The 25102-nt window shown below is 42.6% G+C and overlaps 1 protein-coding gene across 2 annotated transcripts in view; it reads right to left on the reverse strand.

Annotated features, from left to right (window-relative positions):
- ARL5A (ADP ribosylation factor like GTPase 5A) overlaps positions 1-23676 on the reverse strand; it is a 74904-nt gene extending 51228 nt beyond the window's left edge. The window contains exons 1-3 of one of the 2 annotated variants that reach the window (XR_003857339.1): positions 23179-23676; positions 16136-16196; positions 1305-1452 (exon numbers count right to left, since the gene is read on the reverse strand). Coding sequence is in view for 1 of the 2 variants with exons in the window: in XM_029605492.1 (XP_029461352.1) it covers positions 1305-1452; positions 16136-16196; positions 23179-23224 (255 nt within the window). In the remaining variant the exon portion in view is untranslated. The remainder of the gene's footprint in view (positions 1-1304; positions 1453-16135; positions 16197-23178) is intronic. The other variant, XM_029605492.1, reaches the window with a different exon arrangement.
- Between the last annotated feature and the right edge of the window lie 1426 nt (positions 23677-25102).

Consider the following 25102-nt stretch of genomic DNA (forward strand, 5'->3'; position numbering starts at 1 on the left):
ATGGAGAAATAATGAATTGTGACTGAAAATTTACTTTAAGATCAAATTGGTTTGCAATAAAACATACTGTCTGGAAGAATCTGTATAAGTGTCATTTGCAATCCGCACAAGTCTACTGACTTTCTAGGGGGTCGAATACTTTTGTAAGCCACTGAATGTGAATTAATTACCGTATTTTTCGCTCCATAAGACGCACCTGACCATAAGACGCACCTAGGATTCAGAGGGGGAAAATTTAAAAAAAAAAAAATTGTGCTAAACCGGCTCTGCGTCTGGGCGTCTTATGGAGCAAATTAGGGGAGTGCATAGGTTTTTTTTTTCTCCCCATTTTGTTTTCGGGTCTGGGGAGGGCCATTTCGGTCCACTCCCCAGATCAGAAAATTTTTCTTTCTGTGGGAACCCCCAAACCCCCCCCCCCATCCCAACCCTTTAAATTAACAACCTCCACCCCCCTGACCCCCCCAAGACCTGCCGAATTAATTTCCTGCAACCCCCCACCCTCCTGACCCCCCCAAGACCTGCCGAATTAATTTCCTGCAACCCCCCACCCTCCTGACCCCCCCAAGACCTGCCAAACGTCCCTGGTGGTCCAGCGGGGGTCCAGGAGCGGTCCGGGAACGATCTCCTGGGCGTGAGCCGTCGGCTGCCAGTAAACAAAATGGCGCCGACGGCCCTATGCCCTCACTATGTCACTGAGACCGACCGCTGCTATTGGTCGGTCTCAGTGACATAGTGAGGGCATAGGGCCGTCGGCGCCATTTTGTTTACTGGCAGCTGACGGCCCTATGCCCTCACTATGTCACTGATACCGACCAATAGCAGCGATCGGTCTCAGTGACATAGTGAGGGCATAGGGCCGTCGGCGCCATTTTGTTTACTGGCAGCCGATGGCCCGCGCCCAGGAGATCATTCCCGGACCCCCGCTGGACCACCAGGGACGTTTGGCAGGTCTTGGGGGGGTCAGGAGGGTGGGGGGTTGCAGGAAATTAATTTCAGGTCTTGGGGGGGGGGGGGTTGTAGGAAATTAAGTCGGCAGGTCTTGGGGGAGTCGGGGGGGGGGGGGGGGGGGTGTTTGTTAGATTTTTGTTTGTTTTTTTTTTATATTCGCTCCATAAGACGCACATACATTTTCCCCCCACCTTTGGGGGAAAAAAAGTGCGTCTTATGGAGCGAAAAATACGGTACATAGTTTATACAAAGTTAATCTCATAAATCCTATGTGGAGCTCACAATCTGTCATCATCTGTGTTTTATGTAAAAAAGTATACATTTTGAAATTTTAAAAATATACTTTAATCTCTTACTTCAGTGTTTGTGTAGTAGGTATTCCATGAAGAACGAAGAGATTCTTGCCCTCCAATGTCCCACATGAGAAATCGTGTATTGTTAACTATTATCTCTTCTACATTACTTCCAATTGTAGGTGAGGTATGCACAACTTCATTCATTGAACTGTAAAAGAAATTAAAAGCAGGAATCATACAATTTTAGTATGCAAATAGAAGAGTTCAATTACCAAAAAAAAAATTTTAAATTCGTAGAAAACTGAATGTGACATTCCACTTAAAACAGCAATACCACAAGTTAGAACAGCAGCTCACAGCCATACCCAACTGTGGGGCATAAAAAGTGGGCGCTGAACAGTCAGCGCCCGCTTTCTTAACACACCCCAGGTGGCCCCAAGGGGGGGTGCCATGCAATATTTAAATTAGGGAGTCGCGTTAGTAAGGAGGTGCTAGGGTTGCTTGTGTGCCCCTAGCGCCTCCTTGCTAACATGAACCCGATTGGCATCGGCGGTCCACCGGTTAAGAAAGCCAACGCCGAATTTATCAGCGTTGTTTTTTTCCTAAACACCGCACAGCCAGGGGGGTTCAGGAAACAGATGCTTGTCATTCAAGTGTCTGTTTCCTGCACCCGACTGCCAGTGTTTTGTTTTTTTTTAACTTTAATTTTGTTTTTCCTCCTACTTAATACCACAATGAAAGTAAGTAGGAGGCAGTACAGAAAAGCAGTTTTTTTCTGCTTTTCTGTACTGGTTTAAGGAGCGCTAGATGTGCGTCCTAGACTCACTTTTTTTTTTTTTGCATCTGGAGTGAATGCTAATAGCCTCAATCACATGCATTTGCACGTGATTAGCGCTATTAGACTCACTCCGCGTTGGACGCGCATTGAATAGGCGCTAACTCCCTTATTGCATTAGGGGATTCATTAGCGCCTATTCAACCTGCGTCGCACTGCTGCTTATACAGTGCGCTCAGCTGAGCGCACTGCAATTGCATCGGCCCCTATAAATGCTCACTCAGCAAAACTACAGGACTAATCAAAATTAGAACCACCACCTAAGTATAAGACAAGTTTTCTGAATTTTATTTAAGCCATGATTTCAATTAGTGTTGCTATACAATGATGTCAAACATGGTTTTTAACATTACTGAATTTTTTTTAAGCAAAAAACCAAATCTCCTTATACTATTTCAGATTATTCAGGTATTTTAATTTTTTCATTTGCAACACATGATTTAACATGCAATATGTCAGAAGTGAAGCACCTTAAAACTCTGGAATTTGGAGGCAAGATGGCGGCGTAGCCAGGCATGGACGCGCTGAGCTCCTGATTCTTGCAAAAATTTCTTTACAATGCCTGCTAAAAGGAAGGGAAAACTCTGAATCTTTCCCTTGGATTCGGAGGTTATGGCCACTCAGCGATTAATAACCTCGTACGTACCTGGTAAGACCGGAGAATTGGGAGGAGAGAACTCCGCTCTGGGGTCCACCGAGGAAGCGGCGGCTCTGCCTGGAGAAATCACACTTACTCCCCCGGACCCTCGAAGACCCGAAATCACTCCACTTCCCGCGAGCCCTCAGGCCACAGAGTCGCACACCCATGACGCGGCAAGCGCGACTTCTGCAGGAGGAGGCCAGAGGGCGGAGGACGTCAAAACTCCTTTGCAATCCACAGAATGCCTGGACATCTCAGGTGCTGACCATCTGAACCTGGTACCCCCAGCGTCTACTTCGACTCTGGAGAGAGTAACAGAGGGGATTGATGGAGCAATGGGCGCCCCTGGACAGGAAGGTTCGCTGGCGGGACTTTCTCCGGTGACGAAGGCGGGTGAGTCAACCTATAGACCCCGTTTTCGGATGCCTGGTAGGCCAGAGAGAATAACTTTGGAAGCGATTTGGGACATTATGGCTGCATTAGTGGAATCGATAGGGCAGTTTCAAGATAATTTGGAAGGTGTGGAACATAAGATGGAGGTTATCGACACTCAGATTCAGGAATTGAAGCCAAGACTGGAAACAGTAGAGGCTGAAATGGGAAAATCTCGAGAATGTAATGTTAAAATTATAAAGGATTTAAATGTATCTAGAAGATTGGAACATTTAGAAAAAGTATTCTCGTCATCTAAACCTGAGATTTTTTAATTTCCCGAAAATTGTAGGAGAGCTCCCCTATATTACTCTTAAGAAGTACTTCAAAGAAGTGTTGACATTTCAGGAGGAAGAAATACCTTCTGTAAATAAATTATACTATTTGCCTGTGTCTACAAGAAATAGAGAATTGCAACAACTTGATACGAATAAAGGGAACTTGACTCCGTTTCTAGAGGACTCTGCTAGTGAATATTATGAATGTGCCACACTTATGGTATCTTTCATAATTGAGAAAGATATAACTGAGATTATGAAAAGATACTTTAGAAATGTAGATATTCAATTTAGGGGATTTCTGATACGTGCATTTCCAGATTTTGCTCCTGTTACTCAGGATAGAAGACGTGATTTCCTTGTAATGAGACCACAAGTGCTGGCACTAGGTTTCTCTTATGTGTTAAAGTATCTATGTAAATGTATCGTAAAATCTCCAAAAGAATGTTATATTTTTTACTACCCTGAGCAATTAAATCTTTCCTAAATGCCAGGAGGGTAATCGTTACCCCCAGAGTAAAGCCAAAAGAAGGATCATAATAAATTAGGTGGTCTTAATCTACGTTATTGCCAAATTCTAGCATTAATGTTTCGTGCTATGTTCTTCTTATTTGCTGCCTCCTGCTGTTTAAGTTTCTTTAAGGGGAAATGCACTGTATTTGTGATTATTTGTTGGATGACTATTTAGACAGTACTTTGCTTATTGTATGTATACTGCATTTCCATTTTCTGTAAGTTAGTTTGACTTGCTGTAAAGTTTAAAATGATTAAAAATAAAATTTAAAAAAAAACTCTGGAATTTGTTGCCAGAGGATGTGGTTAGTGCAGTTAGTATAGCGGTGTGTAAAAAAGGATTGGATAAGTTCTTGGAGGAGAAGTCCATTACCTGCTATTAAGTTCACTTAGAGAATAGCCACTGCCATTAGCAATGGTAACATGGAATAGACTTATTTTTTGGGTACTTGCCAGGTTCTTATGGCCTGGATTGGCCACTGTTGGAAACAGGATGCTGGGCTTGATGGACCCTTGGTCTGACCCAGTATGGCATTTTCTTATGTTCTTATGTAACTTGTGATGCATTAAAAGCGATATGCAGATAGACTAAAGTCTATCCACACAGTGTGAGTTCCTGAGAACCCCTCTAGCACATCAGGATGAATATCAGTTACAGAAGTTCTAGAACTGGAGACAATACTTGTTTTGCTGTAACAATCAATATGAAAAAGGGATCTTACTATGTTGCCACCAGTCAAGACATTAAGGTGAATTTTAAAAGCCCAACACACACAATTATAGAATGCGCAAATACGTCAGGCTCATGCGCCTAGTGGATTTTAAAAGCAGACCAGATACGCGCGTAAATGCCGCAGCACACATCTCCGAAGCTTTAAAAAAAAAAAAAAAAAGAGGGCATTAAGTAGAGATGTGTGTGTAAATACTTTTGCAATGCGACATGTGCCAAGGCCTCCTGCCACATTACTTTTGCTATGGATGCTGTGTAAGTTATAAAATAAAAAGGCAAATCTGGGGGTCAGGGATAACTGGGGGGAGTGAAAACTATTAAATTAGGGGGTGTTTGAGGACCTCTCTCAACTGGGCATAACTGGGGATGAAATGGTAAAACTGGAAATGGCATTGCCTCGTGGCCCTTTTAAAATCCCAATTACATGGTAGAAGCAGCATTTGTGCACGCTTGCGCAAGCCCACTTAAAATTTGACGCATGTGTGCGCACGGCCAGGCTATTTTATAACGTGTACGTGTGCGCGCAAGTTATATTACAGCTGCATCCCTGGGCGCGGACCAAACGTGCGCACATGTGTACCGGTTTGAAAGTTATCGTCAATGCTTCTATCTACCATGACAGCAGAAGATAGTATTTTCAATAGAATCAGAAGGTCAAGAATAAAAAGGTCATCTAAAGAAGCTAAGGAATGCAAGAAAATGTTTCCCACCAAAAGGGCAATGAACACCTAAACAAACTTTCAGTGGATGTTGCAGGAGCCAGCCATGGCAGAATTTAAATATATGACAGTCGCAAAGGACCCTTAGTGGTGATGGGGAGGGGGGGCATGCTAGGGAAGAGAGATGGAGGAGAATGAGATGGAAGGCAACAGATAAAGTAAGGCCTGAGACAGCATGATGGGATAGGCCCAAATAAGCAGCCCAAGTAGACCCAGGAATCCTGATCTGCTGACATATTCTAGGTTTCTATGCAGTACTTGAGCAGAAGGACTCCAAAAGCAGTCAAATTTGATCAATACTCTAGGAGACAATAAGCACGCTATCTGAAGAGAAAAATCAAAATAAAACAGAAAATTGCAGGAAATGTATGTGCTGTGTTTTATTATTTTGGGTTTGTATTTGTGTTATTAGTGTTTAGTATTGCATTCTGTATGTCATGATTTATATATCGCTTAGTGCCTGTTTGCGTAAGCGATTAATACATTTTAATAAAAATAAAAGAAAGATTAGAAGATGTGACCCAATGTGTGTAAAACGAGAAAACAGGGCCAGCAATTTTTAAGTCATTTACCCAGATAAATTGACTATCTGAAAATGTCCCTCCCTTTACCTGGGCAAAATTAAGCACATAGATCAACGCACGTACTTTTAGTTGTATTCCCGAGGGCACACTTAAGTGGGAGGAAATAATGCACTTAGATTGCATTTTCAAATCTACACACGCTCTTTTCAAGGCAAAAAGGTACCCACAAAAAAAAAAAAAAAGGAGCAGGTGGAAATCTCTGCAGGTACACATTCCTGGGCCACTTTTCACAGGATAAGTACACTCGTACTTTCTCTTTGAAAACTGGAGCAAAGCGCATAAGCAGAGTGCCCTTTGCAGCCATGAGGACAGATTTAAAGACTGACCCCTTAATAAAGCAATAGGTAGTTGTAATTCTACATCTTAGAGACCGACACCTCACAAACAACTTTACAAAAGACACGCATGAGTTTGTCACTGAACTAAAGACCACTTGATACTACAGCTAAGTTCTGTGGTCAGAATCAACTGATATTGGAGCATATTTACAGCCATTCCGAAGTTTCTTTTCACAATTTAAGTTACTGTACCATTTCGTATGGCAACCAAACTCAGCAGTGACCCACAGGCCCAGAGAAAACAAATAAAGATGACCCACTGAAAACTGAAACCTCACTAATCAGGTTGGCCAGCGCTCCATGAATCTGAGGCAATGGTCACACTCTCATAGCAGCAGAGAGGCTAGCCAAACAGTTAACACTGAACAGGACCTTACTAATTGCAGGTAAAGATGGGACAGAACTGTAGCTGACCTAAAGAAAAGACATATCCCACAAAAAAAAGCACATTAACTGGCACTGGTTATCAGTATGGGCGGCAAAGATCACAGTGCTTTGTCAAACAGTATGAAATCCATAAAATGAATATTACAGGTTCTTTTCATCACTTTTCTTCATCTCATCAATAAATAATTGAAATGTAATGATTTCCAACATGTTTTCTCACAAATATGGGGAATTTCAGCTTCAGTTCTGTTGCACTGGGAGTGGACCCTTGGCCTGGTGCAAGATTGGTACGGCCCTCCGGTCGGACCCGGAGAGCGCCTGCCACCAGGAGGCGGAGTACAGGAGGAGACAGAGGCTAGCTGGAGCTTCACCAATAGCAACCCGGGGTTCCCTCAGGTTGAGCCCTTGGTTACCCGGGCCACCTGGTCTTAGGTGAGCCTCGCAGGGTCTCCTAAAGATAAAGTTCAAGGGAGTGCCCACCACGCACAAGGGTGCACTGTTGGTGCTCAGACAGAAGTCCAGAGGTCGTAGGAGGCCAGAATAGAGAGTGAGTGCATGGCAAGAATCAAGGCCAGAGTCTTATGCAGAATGGTCAGCCAGGAAGGGTCGGTAGCAAGGGTCAGTCCACACGTCCCGGGCAGGAGGTCGGGTTCCAGGTGGCAGACGAGAGTAGTCGGAGTTCCAGGCAGAGGTCAGGTCAGGCGGCAATCAAGGAGTAGTCAAGAACAAGCAGAGGTCAGTACCGTGAGACTAGACCGAAGGGTACTACCAGGGATGGAGAGACGAAGGAGCAGAAGATGCTGGAACAGGAGACACAGGAGATGCTGGAACAGAGAGACTGGAACTGAAAAAGGAATCATTTCGCCCCGCCCAGTCAGCCCGCTCCAGCAGTCTGCCTTGTGCCGAGTCGGCCTTCCATCCAGCGCAGCCACCCCTCTGCCTCCCTTGTCCCTCCCCTACCCTCGATCTACTGGCTTCCCCTTGCCCCTCCCTACCCGTCCTGTTATCTGGGCGGATTCAGGTGAGAGTGGACCCAAAAAAACAGCAAGGCAGGCGATCTAACAAAGCCGTGAGGAAACAACAAAAGAATAGATGCCCAAGAAAGTCTTTGCCAATTCTTTAATAGGTGGAGACGTATAAGGTAAGTTAAAATTGCCTGACTCAGGTAGAGTTTCGCCACATTCCAGTGGCTGCCTCAGGGGCTTAAATTTGAACACACTCAAAGATTCACAATGGAATTCTTATTGCCATCCGCAGTATGGACATATCTGATGTGTAATGGGTAATGCTTAACCACCTGTCGGTTCCATTCACTGATGGTTTCGCATACGTCTTCTGCAGATAAACTCGAATCGTCTCTCCTCTTGTCCATGTTTTGCATGCGGAACGATCAAAACTTACCTTATACGTCTCCACCTATTAAAGAATTGGCAAAGACTTTCTTGGGCATCTATTCTTTTGTTGTTCCTTCAGGTGAGAGTGGGCCTGAGTCAGCGGATATTGAGCAGGTGCCCTTCCCTGCCCCCTCCCTCCCTTATGGCGCCTGTTTTCCCACCCTCCTGAAATTTCTATGAATGTGCCCAGGACGTACCTACTTTCCCTGGTGCGATCCCCTGCCAGCGCCGGGCTTTACCCAACAACGCCTGCGGTCCCAAACCCTGCTCCTGGGGTCCCTGCCCCCCTGAGAACTAAGGTGGTCATGTCCAAACGGGCTTCCAGTCAGGCACCTCACTGCAGAGCTAAGGGTGCTCCGTCTGGTATATGATTTGCAAGCGGGGGCTCCCCGCCCCCTCATTTTCCGCCCCGTACCCCTGCCTCCCAACCCGTCCTCACCCTTGCGTGCAGGAAGGGAGCCGTTTTGTATCAGCCCAGCAGCACCCCCCCCAGGCAGGTGTTACTATCCGGAGGCACTGTGCCTAGGAAGCAATCTAGAGCTTTGGCGAGTGAGCAACTCCTGTGTTTAGCCAGGAGTGCTCGCTTAGGCAGGCGTTTAAAAGGAGCTGTGTCCCCTGCAAGTGACCAAAGTTTAGATCCCAATTGAGCATTAGGCAGATCAGAGAAGGGTATGGGAGCATTTGGGGGATGGCCAATTTGGAATGTGCCCAAGTCAGTAGAGGGTCCTTGCGATGCAGGAGTGGGTTCGCAGGAGTGTAATTGGGGCACGTTGGGAGTGGGGAGCCGGGGGGAATCTAATTCTTTGACTGGCGGGCAGTTGGCAGCTTTGGTAACTGGGACGAGAGCTCGGTTTGGGAGTACACCTGGGGGCAGCCTTGTTTTTCAGAGGCAGCAGATGAAGAGTTGCCTGGGACGTCTTGTCAAGAAGCATGGAGGGAGTGGGAGCATGATGCAGACAGGAGATTTGGAGAGAGAGGCGGCACATCATCTGGGGCTCGGCCAGCTCATGGAAGTGGACTTCGAATGGAGTTGTCGGGAGCAGGTGAGCATGATCGCAGTTTGGCTCATTCAAAGCTGAGGCACAAGAAGCGTAAACGTTTAGCGCATGATACCAGTTCCTCGTTAAGTTCGTCATCAAGTACTTCAAGTTCTTCGGAACCTGGGCCTGTTTATCGAGCTATACTGGAGGAGGGGCCAAAGCACACAACAGGTTTAGGAGCAGTGGCGCCCTTATCTGAATTATGGGAGGGAGTCCCCAGGAGGATTAGAAAGCGCATTTGCAAGAGGGAGTACGTAGACATTTTTCGCTTATTGGAAGGGAGACACAGAGCCAAAAAAGGTAAAAAGAAGAGTAAAAAAAAGGGGCAGGAAGGTAGGGCCTCAGGTACCAAAAAATATTTTAAACTGGATGCGAGGTTTTTTGCGGCTAGCCAGTGTAGTTGGGCACCATGATCCATTGCAGTACGGTGGTCTGCTAGCGAACGCCGACAACATCGTCGGGGCGTTCAAGGATTACGAAGGTTGGGCGTGGCTCAACTATGATGAAAAATTCCGGGACAAAATGGCGGGTTGCCGCCATTTGTCTTGGGGCAGCCATGACATTCATTTGTGGCTTACACAAATGACTTTAAAAGGGAGGCGAGCTAGTAAAGGTGCGGGCGTAGCTTTCGTAGGTAGTGGGAGTGCACAGAGTACAGGGGGAGAGAGTGGAGGTTTGAGTTCCTTTCGTGCTTCCGGGCACGTCGGTAAGCAGGGGGCAGGAACCAAATCAGCCATTAGGGGATCGGACGTTTGTTGGCGGTTTAATAAAGTCGCCTGCCTCTTCCTGGATTGTAAATTCCGGCACGTTTGTTCCTTATGTGGAGGTGCGCATCCAGCCACCAAATGTTCCCGGAGTACAGGCAGCGCTGTACCTAAAGGGGGAAAATGAGGGAGTATTACAGCGAAAGGCTGAGTCACCTATTGTTTTGCAAGAGTTAGGTGGCTCCAGATTTATCCCAATAGAGCAGGGGCAAGTTTTTTAGGTAGGGGATTTCAGGAGGGCTTTGTTATCCCGTATCAGGGCCCCGGGGAAGGAGGTAGTGGGAGGAATACAAGATCAGCATATCGCTATGCTGAGGTTGCCAGAGCTAAAGTTGAATCGGAAGTGCAGTTGGGGCAGATTGCAGGCCCGTTTCAGCGTAAGCCTTTTGCTAAAATGCATTTATCGCCATTAGCAGTTATTCCTAAAGAGGCGCCGGGTAAGTTCTGACTCATTTTAAATTTGTCGTCACCTAAGGGTGCATCAGTTAATGATTTCATTCCTGACAGCCTTTGTTCAGTGAAGTATGAGTCATTTGACAAGGCAGTGGAGTTGGTCTGGGCGGCGGGTAGAGGTGCACTTATGGCAAAGGCAGATATTGAAGCAGCTTTTAGATTGTTGCCTATTCACCCTGCGTGTTTCCATTTGTTAGGTTTTCGTTTTGAAGGGCACTATTTTGTGGACCATTGTCTGCCTATGGGTTGTGCAGTATCTTGTGCCTTTTTTGAGGCTTTCAGTTCTTTTCTTCAGTGGGTTGAGGAACAGTGCACAGGTGGAGCCAGTTTGCTTCATTATTTAGATGATTTTTTGTTTGTGGGGCCCAGTCAGTCCGAGTCTTGTCAGACTCGGACAGTTTTTTAAAAGTTGCCAGCGGGTTGGGGGTCCCCATAGCGCATGATAAGACGGAAGGGCCTGTGACTCAACTTACGTTTCTGGGTATTGAATTGGATTCAGCTGCCATGATTTCACGTTTACCAGAGGATAAAGTGGAGAAGTTACGGGGTTTGGTCCATTTGGTTCAAAAAGCAAAGAAGGTTACATTGCGACAGATGCAATTGTTGATTGGCTCACTTAATTCTGCATGTCAGGTTATCCCTATGAGCTGTGCTTTTATTCGTAGACTATCGTCAGCTACTGTGGGAGTGCGTGCTGGGCACCATTTTATTAGGGTAACTAGGCGGGTGAAAGATGAGTTAGGAGTGTGGGCCGCTTTCTTGGATTCGTTTAATGGGATATGTATCATGCAGGAGGCAGAAGTTTTGAATCAAGCATTAGAATTATATTCTGATGCGGCGGGTTCTTGTGGTTTTGGTCTTTATTTTTAGGGGCAGTGGTGTGCGGAGCCCTGGCCAGTATCTTGAGTGACAAATGGCATCACTAGAAATATCAATCACACCATATCCCAAAATAGGGAGGAATTATTTCAAAACGATATTATAAATTTAATTTTTGGGAAATCGTATCAGAATAAATGTACTTTCACAGTCGCCTGGCTCTTGCCCACATAGGGCTGCAACCAGTATTGTGTATATCGCACACACAGTCACCTCATTTACTTTTTCCCATTTTTATTTTAAAACCCCATCACGTGACCCACTTCTTAAAACCAATCCCAACACTTACATTTTCCAAATTTCTTTCACCCAATTTTTCAACACCTAAAGTGTTCCAATTCTCTTTCACCCAATTTTTCAATATATTTATCGCATTTCAATAGCACTACTAAGTCCTTATCTTTTCGCCGTTCTCTCCACTGCTTAGTAGCCTACTTTATAATATCGTTTTGAAATAATTCATCCCTATTTTGGGATATGGTGTGATTGATAACAGTATATGAGGATTGGAAGCCTTATATAATTCATTTTGTGTGAGATCACTAGAACTATAACATTTTTAGAATTGTTCCCCATCGTGGTAGCACTTGATATTTGGGGCGAAAGACTTGCCAATAAGCGAGTGGTATTTTGGTGCAACAACCTGGTGATAAATAGACAGTTGGCCAAACGTAACAAGGTGTCATTGCTATTGCGTGAATTTTTTCGCTGCATTAGTTGGAACGTCTATGTAACAGCAAAGCATGTAACAGGGACGAGAAATATAATTGCGGATGCCCTTTCTCGTTTCAATTGGCAGGTCTTCAGAGAGGCAGCGCCTCAGGCGGAGTTGGAGGAAGTACCTTTTCCAGAGTATCTTTGGACACTTGGCCTGATGCAGTGTGGTCATTGATCCGTCAATCAATTGCCCCGGCAACTTGGGCATCTTACACAGGAGGATGTGGGGTCGTGACACGTTTTTTGTAATCATTGGGATGGCGGGGTAGCCCGGTGGGGGAATCAGGTGTTGTACGATTCATTTTGTGGGCAAGAGAGAATGGGTATTCCCTGGCATCAGTGCGGTCTCAGTTGGCGGGCTTTGCATTCTTCCAGAAGATACGGGGTTGGGGCAGTCCATTAGTAAGCTTTATGGTGACAAGACTCTTAGGTGGATGGGGCAGGGGAGATGGATAAACGTTTACCCATTTGCTATGAAGATCTTATCGAGATGGACCAACATAACATAGGGAGCTGTCCTAACTATGAAGTGATTCTATTTAGCACAGCGTATGTAATGGCTTTCTTTGTAGCTTTGCACGTGCAGGAGTTGGTGGCTAGTTCACGTTAAATGTGCAGGGCACTGGTATACGGGCGGATCTGGTTTGGGTATATGAGGGGAAGGTTAAATTTTGCATACACCGTTCCAAAGTTGACCAGACATGTAGGGGGGGGGCATATGATAACATTAATACCAGCAAGGGATGAGGCTGTTTGTCCAGTTAGCTATATTAAGGAGAATGTGGCAGTCAGGCCAAAGAGGCCAGGTTCTTTCTTAATACACGAAAATGGGGAGCCGTTAACGGTTTTTCAATTTTCTACTATCTTGAAGCAGGTAGTTCAAACACTGGACTGGGATGTTACGCGTTTTACGTCCCATTCTTTCAGAATTGGAGCAGTTACTTCAGCTGCAGAATTGGGTTTCTCAGATCAAGCGATCCGGGCCATAGGTAGATGGAAATCCAGAGCTTTCACTTCGTATGTACGGAAATAAGGTTTCCGATCCAGGAGCACAAGTTAATCGATTTTCTTATTTTGCAGAGTTGCGGGGGATTGGAGTTATAAATAAACTGCGGCCTTTTTATTAACCTAAATATAAAATATAAAATGAACTGTCATTTGTAAAGGGTTGGAGGGGGTTTGGTTACCAGGGTATGCGGTACGAGTGTCTCCAATCTCCGTGTTACTAGCAGCTAAGTCCACACCGGGAAACCCAGCCACTGGACCAAGGAACACCTCTGAGGGATCGCGGAAATCACCTCAGAAATTCTCAATTGGGGGAGGGATCTTTAGGAATCACTGCAGGAGGGCGGGGCTTTCTTTTCATGAATTTAAAATTTCAGATTTCTCCTTTCAAAAGGCTCAAAGCAATTTCCATAGGGAGATGCACATCACCATCTGCTGGAGCCAGAGAATACTGGCAGGCTGGGGCCACTGCAGGGTTATATAGTCTGTGACATCAGCTTGCTCAGTCTCCATCTGCTGGCAGGGGAGCATAAACCCACTGGTCCCGAGTTCATCTGTCTACACTCTAGGAAAAAAGCAATTTAATGTCAGCAGCTTAGTTTTGTCTACAGATTTACTTTGCTGCATGGTACCCCTATAGTTTTAAGGGACCTATGTACTAAAGGTATTCTCTAGTTTTCTTCTTATGGAAAAAATGTCTTCATACACAGGGCCCTAAAAGTGGAGAGACTGAATTCTTTTTTTTTTTTTTTCCACTTTCTATAGGTTTCTCTTTAAGGACTGAAGCTCTGATGTCCTTGTTTCCAGTCCCCCCTCCCCAACTTCTTGTCTTTTTGCTTGTATCGTTCTCCCATTTGCTTACTCTACATTTTTAATGCATCCATAACACACCTACTTAACTTCCTTTTTGGCTGTCACTAACTATTGTATGTCTCAACTGGAAACAAAAAACCTCATATTTAACTTCTGCTCCAGAGAATGGATCTGGTTTCAGTCTGTCACCAATTCCTAATTTTACCTGTCCTCAGTCACAAGTGCAAGTGAAACGCATTAGGTTTAATAGAATACAAAATATTTATTTATTTTTATATACCGGTGTTCGATTTTACATATCACATCGGTTTATATTCCAACAAAAAATGTAGGAAATCAAGCTTTTCCTTTGTCAATACACTGAATAATAAACATGGAAATTGTTAACAAGGGAGATAAAAACAAGGGAATGGTTAACACTAAGGGTTGCACGAAGGGGTACACAAAGGGGTGCGCCCCTTTGGCGCACGGCGCCTGCTGGCTTGGCGCCTTTCAATGGTCCGGCTCCGATTGCTATGACGTCGGGGGAGGGGCGGGTCTCACAATCATTTGGAGCATAAATATCTCAATATGTAAGAAACCTATGCAATATTTTTTCCTATTTCTGTATACCAAATGTTTAGGGGTGAATTTGTAAAAAGGTACTTGCGTCAAAAGGCCCATATATATGAGTGTCTAGGTCAAGCAGGAACAACTTGTATTTTAAAACAGCCCAATTACGTGCATATATGCGCAAGCAACCTAATGCTTGGGAAAAAGGGGTGGAGTTCGAGCATGTCAGGGGCATTCTGGGATGCAGCCAACATTTACTCAAGTAAATACAGATTTTAAGTCCCATATGCCCGCAGCGTGTATCTTGGCTGTTAACCTTGCTTATTTACTTCTGCTCTTAATGAGATGCAAGGCTGAAGAACACTCATTTTAGGCCTCGATTAAAACAGCATGATTGATGCAAGTTAGAGATAGAGCTTTGTCTCTAGCAGGGCTGAATTTATGGAACGCTTTGCCATTAGAATTAAAATTACAAAGAAATTATAAATTATTTAAAGGAATGTTACAATCCTGGTTTTTTAAACAAGCATTCTGCAATGAGAACGGAGATAAGAAATGAAAGGCTGCACATTTTAAAACTATGTTGATCATCTGGAAAAGTTAGCATTTGAGATATATTGACAGGATTATAGATTGTACATGATAATGTTTTAGTATATGCTTATTACTTTTATTATTTCATAACATTTAATTTAATATTTTTATATAATTCAGATTTTATGAAAGAGTTTAGGAAATTTTATATAGTAATTGAAATTAGAATTATTGATATGAATCTTTGTAACCGATTTTAATGTATTGGCACTTTGGTTTTTTTTAGTCATTTTAGTTATTTTATGTGCCTTATCGTGAACCGTTATGATGGTAAACTACTTAATGACTGTATAAAAAAAGTTATTAAATAAAATAAAACAACTAGGTGAGGTGTCTGGCTAAACTGAGGGAAGTTCAGGCTAAAGAAGCAAAGCGCTCCGATCGATGTAGACTGGGCAAACTGGTGGACTAATGGGTCAAACTGACTACTTCCTTCCTTTTAAAATCTGCCCAAGAGCATGCGTTAAAGCCAATTCCTAAGGAAGATATACAAAGTATGTTTCATTGCGTAAGAGGTTAAAATTAGGAGCATGCATGTGTGTTTTAAGGGAGCATGTATGATATAAAACAAACCTGAGCGGATAATTTAAAATTCCAATATATGTATGCTCGTAGACATATGAACACATTTTAAAGTTAGCATATTAATGTACATACAACTTGACAGTGAAACAGTCATTGGCTAGGGATTTTCTTTTCTAGTACTATAATTCTACTGCTCTCTCTTTTGTAATTGTTTTTGCTACTAAATGAAGTTTGCCCTTTAGCACTATCTACACTGCACCAGACATATTGAACACTTTGTGATTTGGATATTAATTACTTGCCTTTCCACCTTTGCTCAGCTCAAGTTACAATTCAGCTTTACAATAGGAAGGTTCCATTGGAGGACAAAGTGACTTCCCCAAGGTCACACAGAGCATCAGTGGGAGAAGCAGGATTTGAACCCCCGTTTTCCCTTGGTTCTTATTCACTCCTCTAACTCCATATGTTGGAATATACATAGCTGTATTTAGGTAGAGTCTTGATAATAGACTTCAAACTACTGAAGTTTTGCTCCTTTCTTATGCTATACAGCCACATGCTGTATAAGTTTTCCTTTGACTATATTTTATACACAGTGATTAATGTCCTACAGAGACAACTTTTATGCTAATTGAATATGACAGTCAAAAGTCTCTAATATTTCATAACAAAATATTTTGTGCTTTAGTTTATACTTACAACTGGTAAAGAATTGTCGTCTTTCCTGCATTGTCCAACCCAACAATGATGACTTTGTGCTCTGGAATAGGAGATTTATATAATATGGATAAAATTCAAAGTAAAGCAAGTAGAAATTAAACATAATACATACACTAACCAATACAACTTTATCTTCAGGTTTCGCCTGCTATCTTTATTATTCTGCAGGACCATAACTTATTAAAAGTATGCATTGCTTCATTAAAAAGTCACAAATATTGTTTGTTAAATTTTGAAAATATTTATGCTAGAAAATAAGTTTAAAAAAAAAAAGTTTCCATTCCTGTACGCATTTTTTGATGGGACTGAATTCCAGAGATGCCATTATTTAAACACAAATGTTTTAAGACTTCACCAAGAAGAAAATTAATATGTTAATCCTTTAGAGGCATTAGAGTTGTTAAACCTAGCAGGTAAGTGGAACCAGAGGTACATATTCATTAGCAGCTTTCCCTTAGTGTCAAAAATAAATTTAAAAATTCTTTTGTTAATACATTCTCTATTATTTGCTTGTCTTATCTATAAAGGAACCCATACTAATTTATTATTTAAGTAAAGAAATCTTAGGAGTTAGTTATCAAAATCAACTGCAATACTTTTGCCATTTTGTACTCCGACCAATTTCACTGCTCTCTTACATCTCATACTCTTGTAGAGTTTTGATAATTCCTCAGTACTCTCATTCTCATCTGCTTTCTTATGTTAGACCACAATGGTTTCTTTTTTACTACTATACTTCTTAGTATGCATTTGACCTTAGTTTCCTGCAGCCTCTCTCTCTATATCAATATATATATATATTTGAGCTCTGACCAACGTGCCGCAAATGCGCAGAAGACGTAGTATATAAAACGTGCACTGTAGACATCAACGCTAAGTTTCTTCTTCGACTCTTCCAAACAAACATCTTGCCCGTTTTAACGGGCTCAACGGCATATATATTTCCTTTCATAGTCTAACTCCTCTGCCTCCTTAAACCAGTTGAGTAGAAATTTTAAAACAGCTTTATGAAAATTCAATAAGCCAATCTTATATTCCATTTCCATATGAACTATAATTCATATAGTGCAAAATACAGTAGATTAATTGGTCCTGAATAAAACAATCTTCTACTGTCAAATAAAAATATACCTTGGAAGATGGTGTATAAAAGCTTTCAAGACAAGAAGTCTTCTTTACAGTTCACTTTGAAAACGAATGTTTTTTGTGGTTCTGAACTAATGATCTTATTTTTCAGCAAACTTCCTTGTCAGTTTAGACAATCCATACAACATAAAGCTCTGAGCTTTCATTTATAGAAACCATATAAAACTATCACATTCTTTTTAAAAATTGAAACAATCTTTCACTTCATGATCTCTCATGAAAACTTTGAACATCTCTTCTAATATTACATACAAGATGTACATAAGTTATGAAGGTGGCAGACACTGCTATAAAACAAACATCAGATCTTACTGCAATTGTGTAAATGATGCTAATTAAGTCAATTCTATTCTAAGCATGTGAAAATAAGCATGTGAAAAAAAAAAAAGTTACTGAAAACATTTAGTCTAATGTAACTTCAAAAGTGAAAGTAAGATCTTGCACTCATTTTCCATGAAAACTGTACAGACCACTAATGGAATGCTCTTTACCGATCTATGAAAAACAAATCTATGAAGATGTATTAAATATTTTTAAAAAATGAGGATTTATGAGTCAGTAGATCACGAATCCCTGAACACTATCAAAATTTGCAGTTTGTGTGCAAATCCTTCCCCTTGCTTTCTGAAGCATGAAACCAAGGTGTTATTTTAGACTTTATTGTTAAAGTGTAGATAAGATCTTGTGAGATAATAGATATATTTTAGGGCAGGAAGATTTTAGGTCACTTGCCCAAGCCTTAGAATTACCCCTTTATTGACTGTAATGCAACTTACTATGGTTTACAAAAATGGTGCCTTGAATACTTTGATCTGTTTACAATGCTACAGCTTAAGTAATAATGGGGTGTAAAAAAATATTTTTAAAAAAAGGAATCATATGATATCCAGTTTGAGGGAATTACACTGGCTGCAGATAGCATCATAAAACTTAATGTAAGGAACTTACATTTTAAGGCACTACAGAAGGATAACCTGAATTACATGCATAATGGATAAACTGTTGACCTTTTATGAACCATAATGAGCCTATGCTCTGCTGATAAACGGTACCTGGCGATTGCATCATTTAAAGAGCTCTGCCTGTTAAGTAGAGCTTTTTCCATTGCAGGTCTACAAATCTGGACAGTCTGACTATCTAAAGCAGGAAGTTGATTTATTAATGTACAGAAAGAAATTGAAGACCCATCTATTTAAGAACGCCTTCAATACTGCTGGCAGCTGATCAAACCCTCATTTTTACAATACTGGTCTTGCTAGATTTTACAGATTGTGTGTGATATGTTTATTTTAAAGTTAAACTGAAATGATGTAATCCCCTTTGTACAATGTTTGATAGAAGGCAGAAGAAACATTTTTTAAATAATCAAAGTTGCACTGGTAATTAAAAAAAAAAAAAAAAAAAAAGACTAAAAATGCTAATTCTTGTGCTTTTATGTGAGCAAACCAGAGTGAATTTCTGTTTTGCTCTGTGGTAGACTGGCTGAAGGACATCTACAATTACAAAGGAGTCTGCAGATCTTATTTCAATGGATCAAGAGTGCTTGCTGGTTTTGTCTACGTAATCCTGTCCTATGTTTCACCTACTTCTCTATTTGATACTAGCCGTCATCTGTTGAACATTCAGACAATATTTACCTGACCCCGTCCATTCTCCCCCTCCCAAGCATGACCTAAGCAGTCTTCCCCTTTTCCTCCCTACTACCCGTCAAGTTACAGGCATCCACCATTAGCCCTCTGCCTCAGTCCCACGACTCTCTGCTCCAGGACATCCATCGCTCTCTCCCTCATCATCATCATTCCTCGGAGCTCTGATCAAGTTGCCCCTCTCTCTGGCTTTGCAACAAGCAAGCTAATGCACAAAGTTGCCTTGCAGCCAGATCCAGTTGCAGACAAACTCCATTTGAGCTATTGTACATACATATTTCACCCTTTATATTCAGTCTTTTCACACTGCCTTGTTTTCAATCCAATTTCAAATATCAACTGTTCAGCTTAGTATTGTCCACTTGCTGACTTCTCAGAACTTGTCTTTCAACTGCCTCAGACATTGCAATTTTGCTATTTACTATTAAAATGTTATAACAACGCAGAGTTCCCAAGTTTAGAGCAGCATTTCCCCAAACCCTCTCTTGGAGCTAAGCCTAACCAGTTGATTTTTCAGGATATATGTAATAAATTTGAAGATTGAGTCTCTAATGTATGCAAATCTATTTATTCATTATAGCAATCCTGAAAATCTAACTGGATAGCTGTGCCTCCAGGAGAGGGGTGGGAAACACTGGTTTAGAGTACCTGATGAAGAGTCATTATCTTCTCAAAAGTATAATTTTACATCAAATTCTTTCAGTCTTACTTTCCTTATTTTATTTTCACACTACCCAGAGATAACTCGGACAGTGTATGTTTAGCTACAAAGCTATAAGCACCTTTTTCGTGCATAATGGATTATTTTTCCATTAGTAACTTAAACTACTGGATACTCTTTCAGAACAGGAAGGGAAAACTATTGTGTTGTTTAACAGTGCTCTCATTGACTCTTTCAAGAATTACCATTATATTCATAACAGAGATTAATACAAGTTTGAACAGTTACTTATAAAAAAAAATATAAATCAAGAAGTTTTATTACCAACAGTAGTAGTATAAATGTTTCAAAACATGAACAAAATATTATGCATTAAACAGAAGATATAAACATACATCTTTACAATTTTAATACACAAGGGGCAAGGACAACAAACAAGTTAACTAGTAAATTGTCTAGACTAGCGGTTCTCAACCAGCATGTCACTTCATTTCTTGGACCCCCGCTGGCCCAGCTGCTTCCCCTGCCCGGGCAAAACATGGCAGGAAAGCTGAAAGAAACACTCAGCCTTACTAGCAGCATGGTCTCTTCTTCCTGCCCCCTGCAGCCCGGAAGAGGAAGCGGTATGCAGCAGCCGTACACACAGGAAGAAGAACCCATGCTAGGTATAAGTGGCGTGCAGCATTGGCCCGAAAGAAGAGCAGCATGGTCCGGAGCAAAAAGAGGAACAACGTCACACCACCCCCCAGCTGATGGGACTCCCCTTCTCGAGGCCACAGCTGTTGCTGCTAGTTGTTCTTGGGGGGGGGGGGGGGGGGAACAGAGAGAGAGACAGTGAGCATGTGTCTTTGAGAGCCTGTGGGTAATTGTGTGATTGAAAGCCTACGTAAGTGAATGCATGTGTATGTGTCTGACAGAGTGAGCATGTGTGTTTGTGATTGAGAACCTGTGTGAGAGAATGGAGAAAGTTGTAAGCAACCCCTCTTAATTCACAACAATCTCAGAGCACCTGGAAATCGAATGTTTCTAGGTATGGAGAGCAGAACATTCTTTTATCCTTATTTTTAGTTATTGGGTCTTTGTGTCTGCTGTTTTGAAATACGTTACTGGTGTCTGGAAATTTTTGATAATGAGTTTTTAATTATTGGATATTCCATTCATCAGCTGTTTTGAAAATCTGTTCTTATTACTATGGTTTTACTGCTTTTGATTTTATATTTCTTGATTTGTTTTATGAGGAATGGTGATGTTTCTCTTTTTCCTTTGACACACTGCATACAGAGTCTCTGGCTTATTGTGGTTTCCAGTTCAGTCTTGGTCTGCATGTCTCTATTTATGATTTATGGACGCTATTCTTTATTAGGTAAGGGTCTGAACATATGACTGAGGTGAGGTATTTCTGCTGGCATGTAGTTTCTGTGTAGGGCTCTATAGCAGCCTGGCTTGTTCTGTTTTCCTAATAGGAGGAGTACTGGAGTTTTAGGGCCTGGTGCAATATTTTCAGTGTTGTCTTTTCTTAGGTAAGGTGGTTACTGTTTGAGTGCTGGAAGTTGCTGATGTTCTGGTATAGTAAACCACCTATTTATGTAATTTCTGTTCAGAAAGAGTACTTATCTTTCCCTTGTGTCATTCTTAACAAGAAAAGTAATACTGGGCCTTTTTATTTTTCTACCATTGATTATGAGAACCACTGGTCTAGACTACTGTAATTCTGTTTCAGAGCCTTACCAAATAGCACTAGTCATTTACAACTGCTCCAAAATACAGCTGCTAGCTTCCTTACTGGGAAGAAAAGGAGAGATCATATTTCACCTTTACCTCACAATCTGCATTGTGGCTCCCAGTTGAAGACATAGTAATTTAAAGTAGTATCTAAGTTTTAAATATTTGCACAGAGGAACTCCAGAATATCCTGCAAATCAGTTTTCACAGTCAGTGCCTTAGTACTCACAGTCCTCCCTGTAATTATTGCTGTCTCCCGAGGACAACAGTATGGTTAGCTTCCACCAGACACATGGAGGTCGATATTCAAAAGCCATTGTGACAGATAATTGAAAAGTTATCCATCTAAATGGCTAGTTAGGGATATTCAGTGCCTAAATTCGGAGCAGAGTTTGCCTATGCAGCTAACTCTGGACAGCCAATAGGGCTGTCAAAGTTAGCCAGTTAGACATAACTAAGATAGCCAAGTATATTCTGTGGCGTGACTGCGCTGCTGAATATACCCTGCTAGTTTACCAGATATCTTTATCTGGCTAACTAGCCGAGCCATACAGCAGCTGAAAACTGACAAGATGGTATTTAGCTATTCTGGCCTTGTCATCTGGAATGCAATTCCATGAGAACTGTGGGATGAGTTGAATTGGATGAGCTAAATGATTGAATATTGAAACCCCCCACCCCACACACACACACACACACACACACACAGGTGAAAGCTTGGTTCTACAAGCAAATCTTTATAGACTTAGGTTTAAACAGTGGGCTGGTTGGAAAGATTAGATACACAAATTAAAGAATTGATCCAAAATGATTTGCCAGGTTACAGAAGTTGTAAGAGTTTGTCTTATAACTGATCTATGGGAGATCTTTTTTGGTAATTGTTAGTTGCTTTTAGAAAAATTATATATGCATTTTTTAAATTCCACTAATTTTCATGAAGTGATTTATCACAGTTTACAATAAAACAATCATAATAAACTAAAACCATACACAACATGCAAGATAAAACCAGAGCAAAACATTTAAAGTTGATTATAAATTAATGATTAAATACTTCAAAATAAAAAAGGCAAGAAGTTTGTGGGGGTGGATTTAATATATTTGATATTAAAGTATACTATTAAAAATGTGTTATTCTCCACTTTGATGCCTACAGAGAACAGCAGATTAAACAAATGGTCATACATAAGTTAGCTTGCAGATCTGCAAGTACTTTGAGGGAAGATCCCATTAAAACTGGTCAGGAACTCAAATATATAAATCTCTCTTTTGGCATGCCTGACTATCCTTGGTAGTTATGTTCTTTTCTGTGAGAATCAAGAGTCTACAATTTTACAAGTATTGCAGTTTCCACTGTGCTGAGCACTGTTTAAGTTTTCAGCCAAGATACTTTAATTTGACCAACATCACAATTATACAAGGATGCCAACCTGTGCGACCTTTTACGACCACATAGGTCCACTCAGATGAAAGCTCATGTGTCATCCTCTTCAAATAATTCTAATATGGGTCCAATTAAAAAAGTATCACAACCTGCTAAAAATCCACTTTTCTCCATTACCAATACAGCGCCTAAAACTCTTGTACCGCGGTTTAAATCCCAGACACAATAATTGTCCAATGTTTAAAACCCGCCAAACTTTCTGCTTCACCTTGATATCCAAGCATTGCAGAGACCCTGATAGAAAGCTTCTGAGAAACCCTGGAAACAGACGACTCTTCCTATTAATCCCAACAATAAAGCAGACCTGAAGCACTCCAAAGCTGCTCCGAAGACGCGGAATTTCAGCCTAGCGCTGGCCAAATGGCCACTGACTGTAAGAATGCATCCAACCCCAGCCTCTTACCCTGGTGGTTAAACAGCCTCCAAAGCTTGGTGAAAAGGATACCCATCCTCAGGGGGCAGCGGCGGCTGCAGCAGCCTGAGCCTCCTCCTTCCCTTGCTCTCCAGCACGGGCTCTACGACGCCGGGCACGGGCTCAGACTAAGGCCTGACGTGGACTTCTGACGCTCGACTGGCCCAGTCCCATTCGGGCACTGCGGCCGGACATCGCTTTAGCGGCTCTCGCCAGGCGGGCGGGCGGTCAGCCGCTCGCTTCCCAGCCTGGAGGAGGTAGAGAGAGAGAAGGAAAGGGGGGGGGGGGGGGGCACACTCGATGGGCAGCTGAAGGCCGAGACGCCTCAGTAGCGCGCTAGCGCACAGTCGCCGGGACAGGATGGTCGGGCGCCGTGACGTCACTACCGCCGGCCCCCTGCTTTTCTCGGCGCAGGAGGAAGGAGCGTCACTGCGTTCACACGCAGCGATTCAAGCTCGGGCGCGCGAGGCTCTGCGTGCCTGTGGAATAGTCTCGTGTGTCAGTCCGTGTCTCTCGTCTCTGTCAGAAGCCTTGTCGCACCTGTGCTCATTAACTCTTTTTTTTTTTTTAAGCCTCAGGTTAAGAGGCATTTTTTGTTTCATTTATCGCTTCCTTGGAAACTCATAGTTTAGTCATGTCATTGTAGGTCACGTTTTCAAGTGTCACTACCTACTTACTGTACCTAAATGTAATTCGCCTTTCGTTACCCTTCAAAAGGCATAAGATAAATCAAATAAATCTGGTCAGTTAAGGTTGGCAACGGGCTCCACATTGTCAGACTAGGCTTATTCATGCTGCTTTCCCCCCACTGCATGGACTTGTAGGCTTGCTTTTCTTACGGAAAACAAGGACACAAGAACTTCCCTTCACGTATAAGGCCAGAAGCAGGAATCCTATGGTCCGTTTCCTACTAGAATAACTTTCAAATAACTGCGTGCGGTAGCATACATAAGCATAAATGTCCATGAGCAGAACTGCACTAGTTTTACAAATTGCACATATGATAGAGATGCATTTTATAAAACATGCATATTTCTACCCTTCAGTAGAGAGTCCTGGGGGAATTCTGCGCTACTGTGGAGCGCAGAAATTTGCACAGAATTCCCCTCCAGCGCAGACTTGCCAAATTCTGGGCAGAAAATAGTAGAGGTGCCCCAGCAGGCCGTGAACAGAGAGTGTGCCGCAGGACAAGCTCTGTTTGCGGCAAAGATGAAGGCTCCGGCATGCCATTCGTGGCGAAATGTTAGGCCCCAAGGTGCCATGGAGTGTGTTCTGCGCGTGGCGAAGTTGGAAGGCCCCTGTGTGCCACGAACAGAGTGTGCTCCACTCGCAATGAAGATGGAAGGCCCCGCTGAGAGAGAATGTGTGCATGAGAAAGGGGGAAGGGAGGGTGAGAGAGAGCATGAGAGTTAAGGGGGGATGCTTGAGTGGGTTTCAGAGAGAGGGAGCCTATATGAGGAGATTGTGAAGGCGTGTGTGTGTGTGTGTGAGAGAGAGATTGGGAGCGCGTGTGTATGTGAGGGTGCTCACCTGTGTGAAGAGATTGTGTATGTGTGAGAGAGCCTGTGTGAAGGGGTGCATGAGAGAGAGACAGGTAGCCTGTGTGAGGATGTATGTGTGAGAGAGAATGGGAGCTTGTGTGGGTGTGTATGCAAGACAGGGCCCTATATGAGGGGATATGTGTGTGTGTGCGAGAGAGTGAGGAGCCTGTATGAAGGTGTGTTTGTGTATTAGAGGGAGCATGTGTGTGAGAGAGGGAGGGACAGAGGGAGCCTGTGTGGGGGGCAGTACTGAGAACGGGGTCAAACTCTGGTACTGGCAATAGAGTGGAAGGGGGTTGAGCCTAGAGGTGGAGGGGAGAGATACTGGCAGGTGGAGGAGTTGGGGCCTGAGAGGGCAAAGTGGCCAGAGGAGT

Source organism: Rhinatrema bivittatum, chromosome 6 (genome assembly GCF_901001135.1).
Source record: "Rhinatrema bivittatum chromosome 6, aRhiBiv1.1, whole genome shotgun sequence".
Classification (NCBI taxonomy): Eukaryota; Metazoa; Chordata; class Amphibia; order Gymnophiona; family Rhinatrematidae; genus Rhinatrema; species Rhinatrema bivittatum.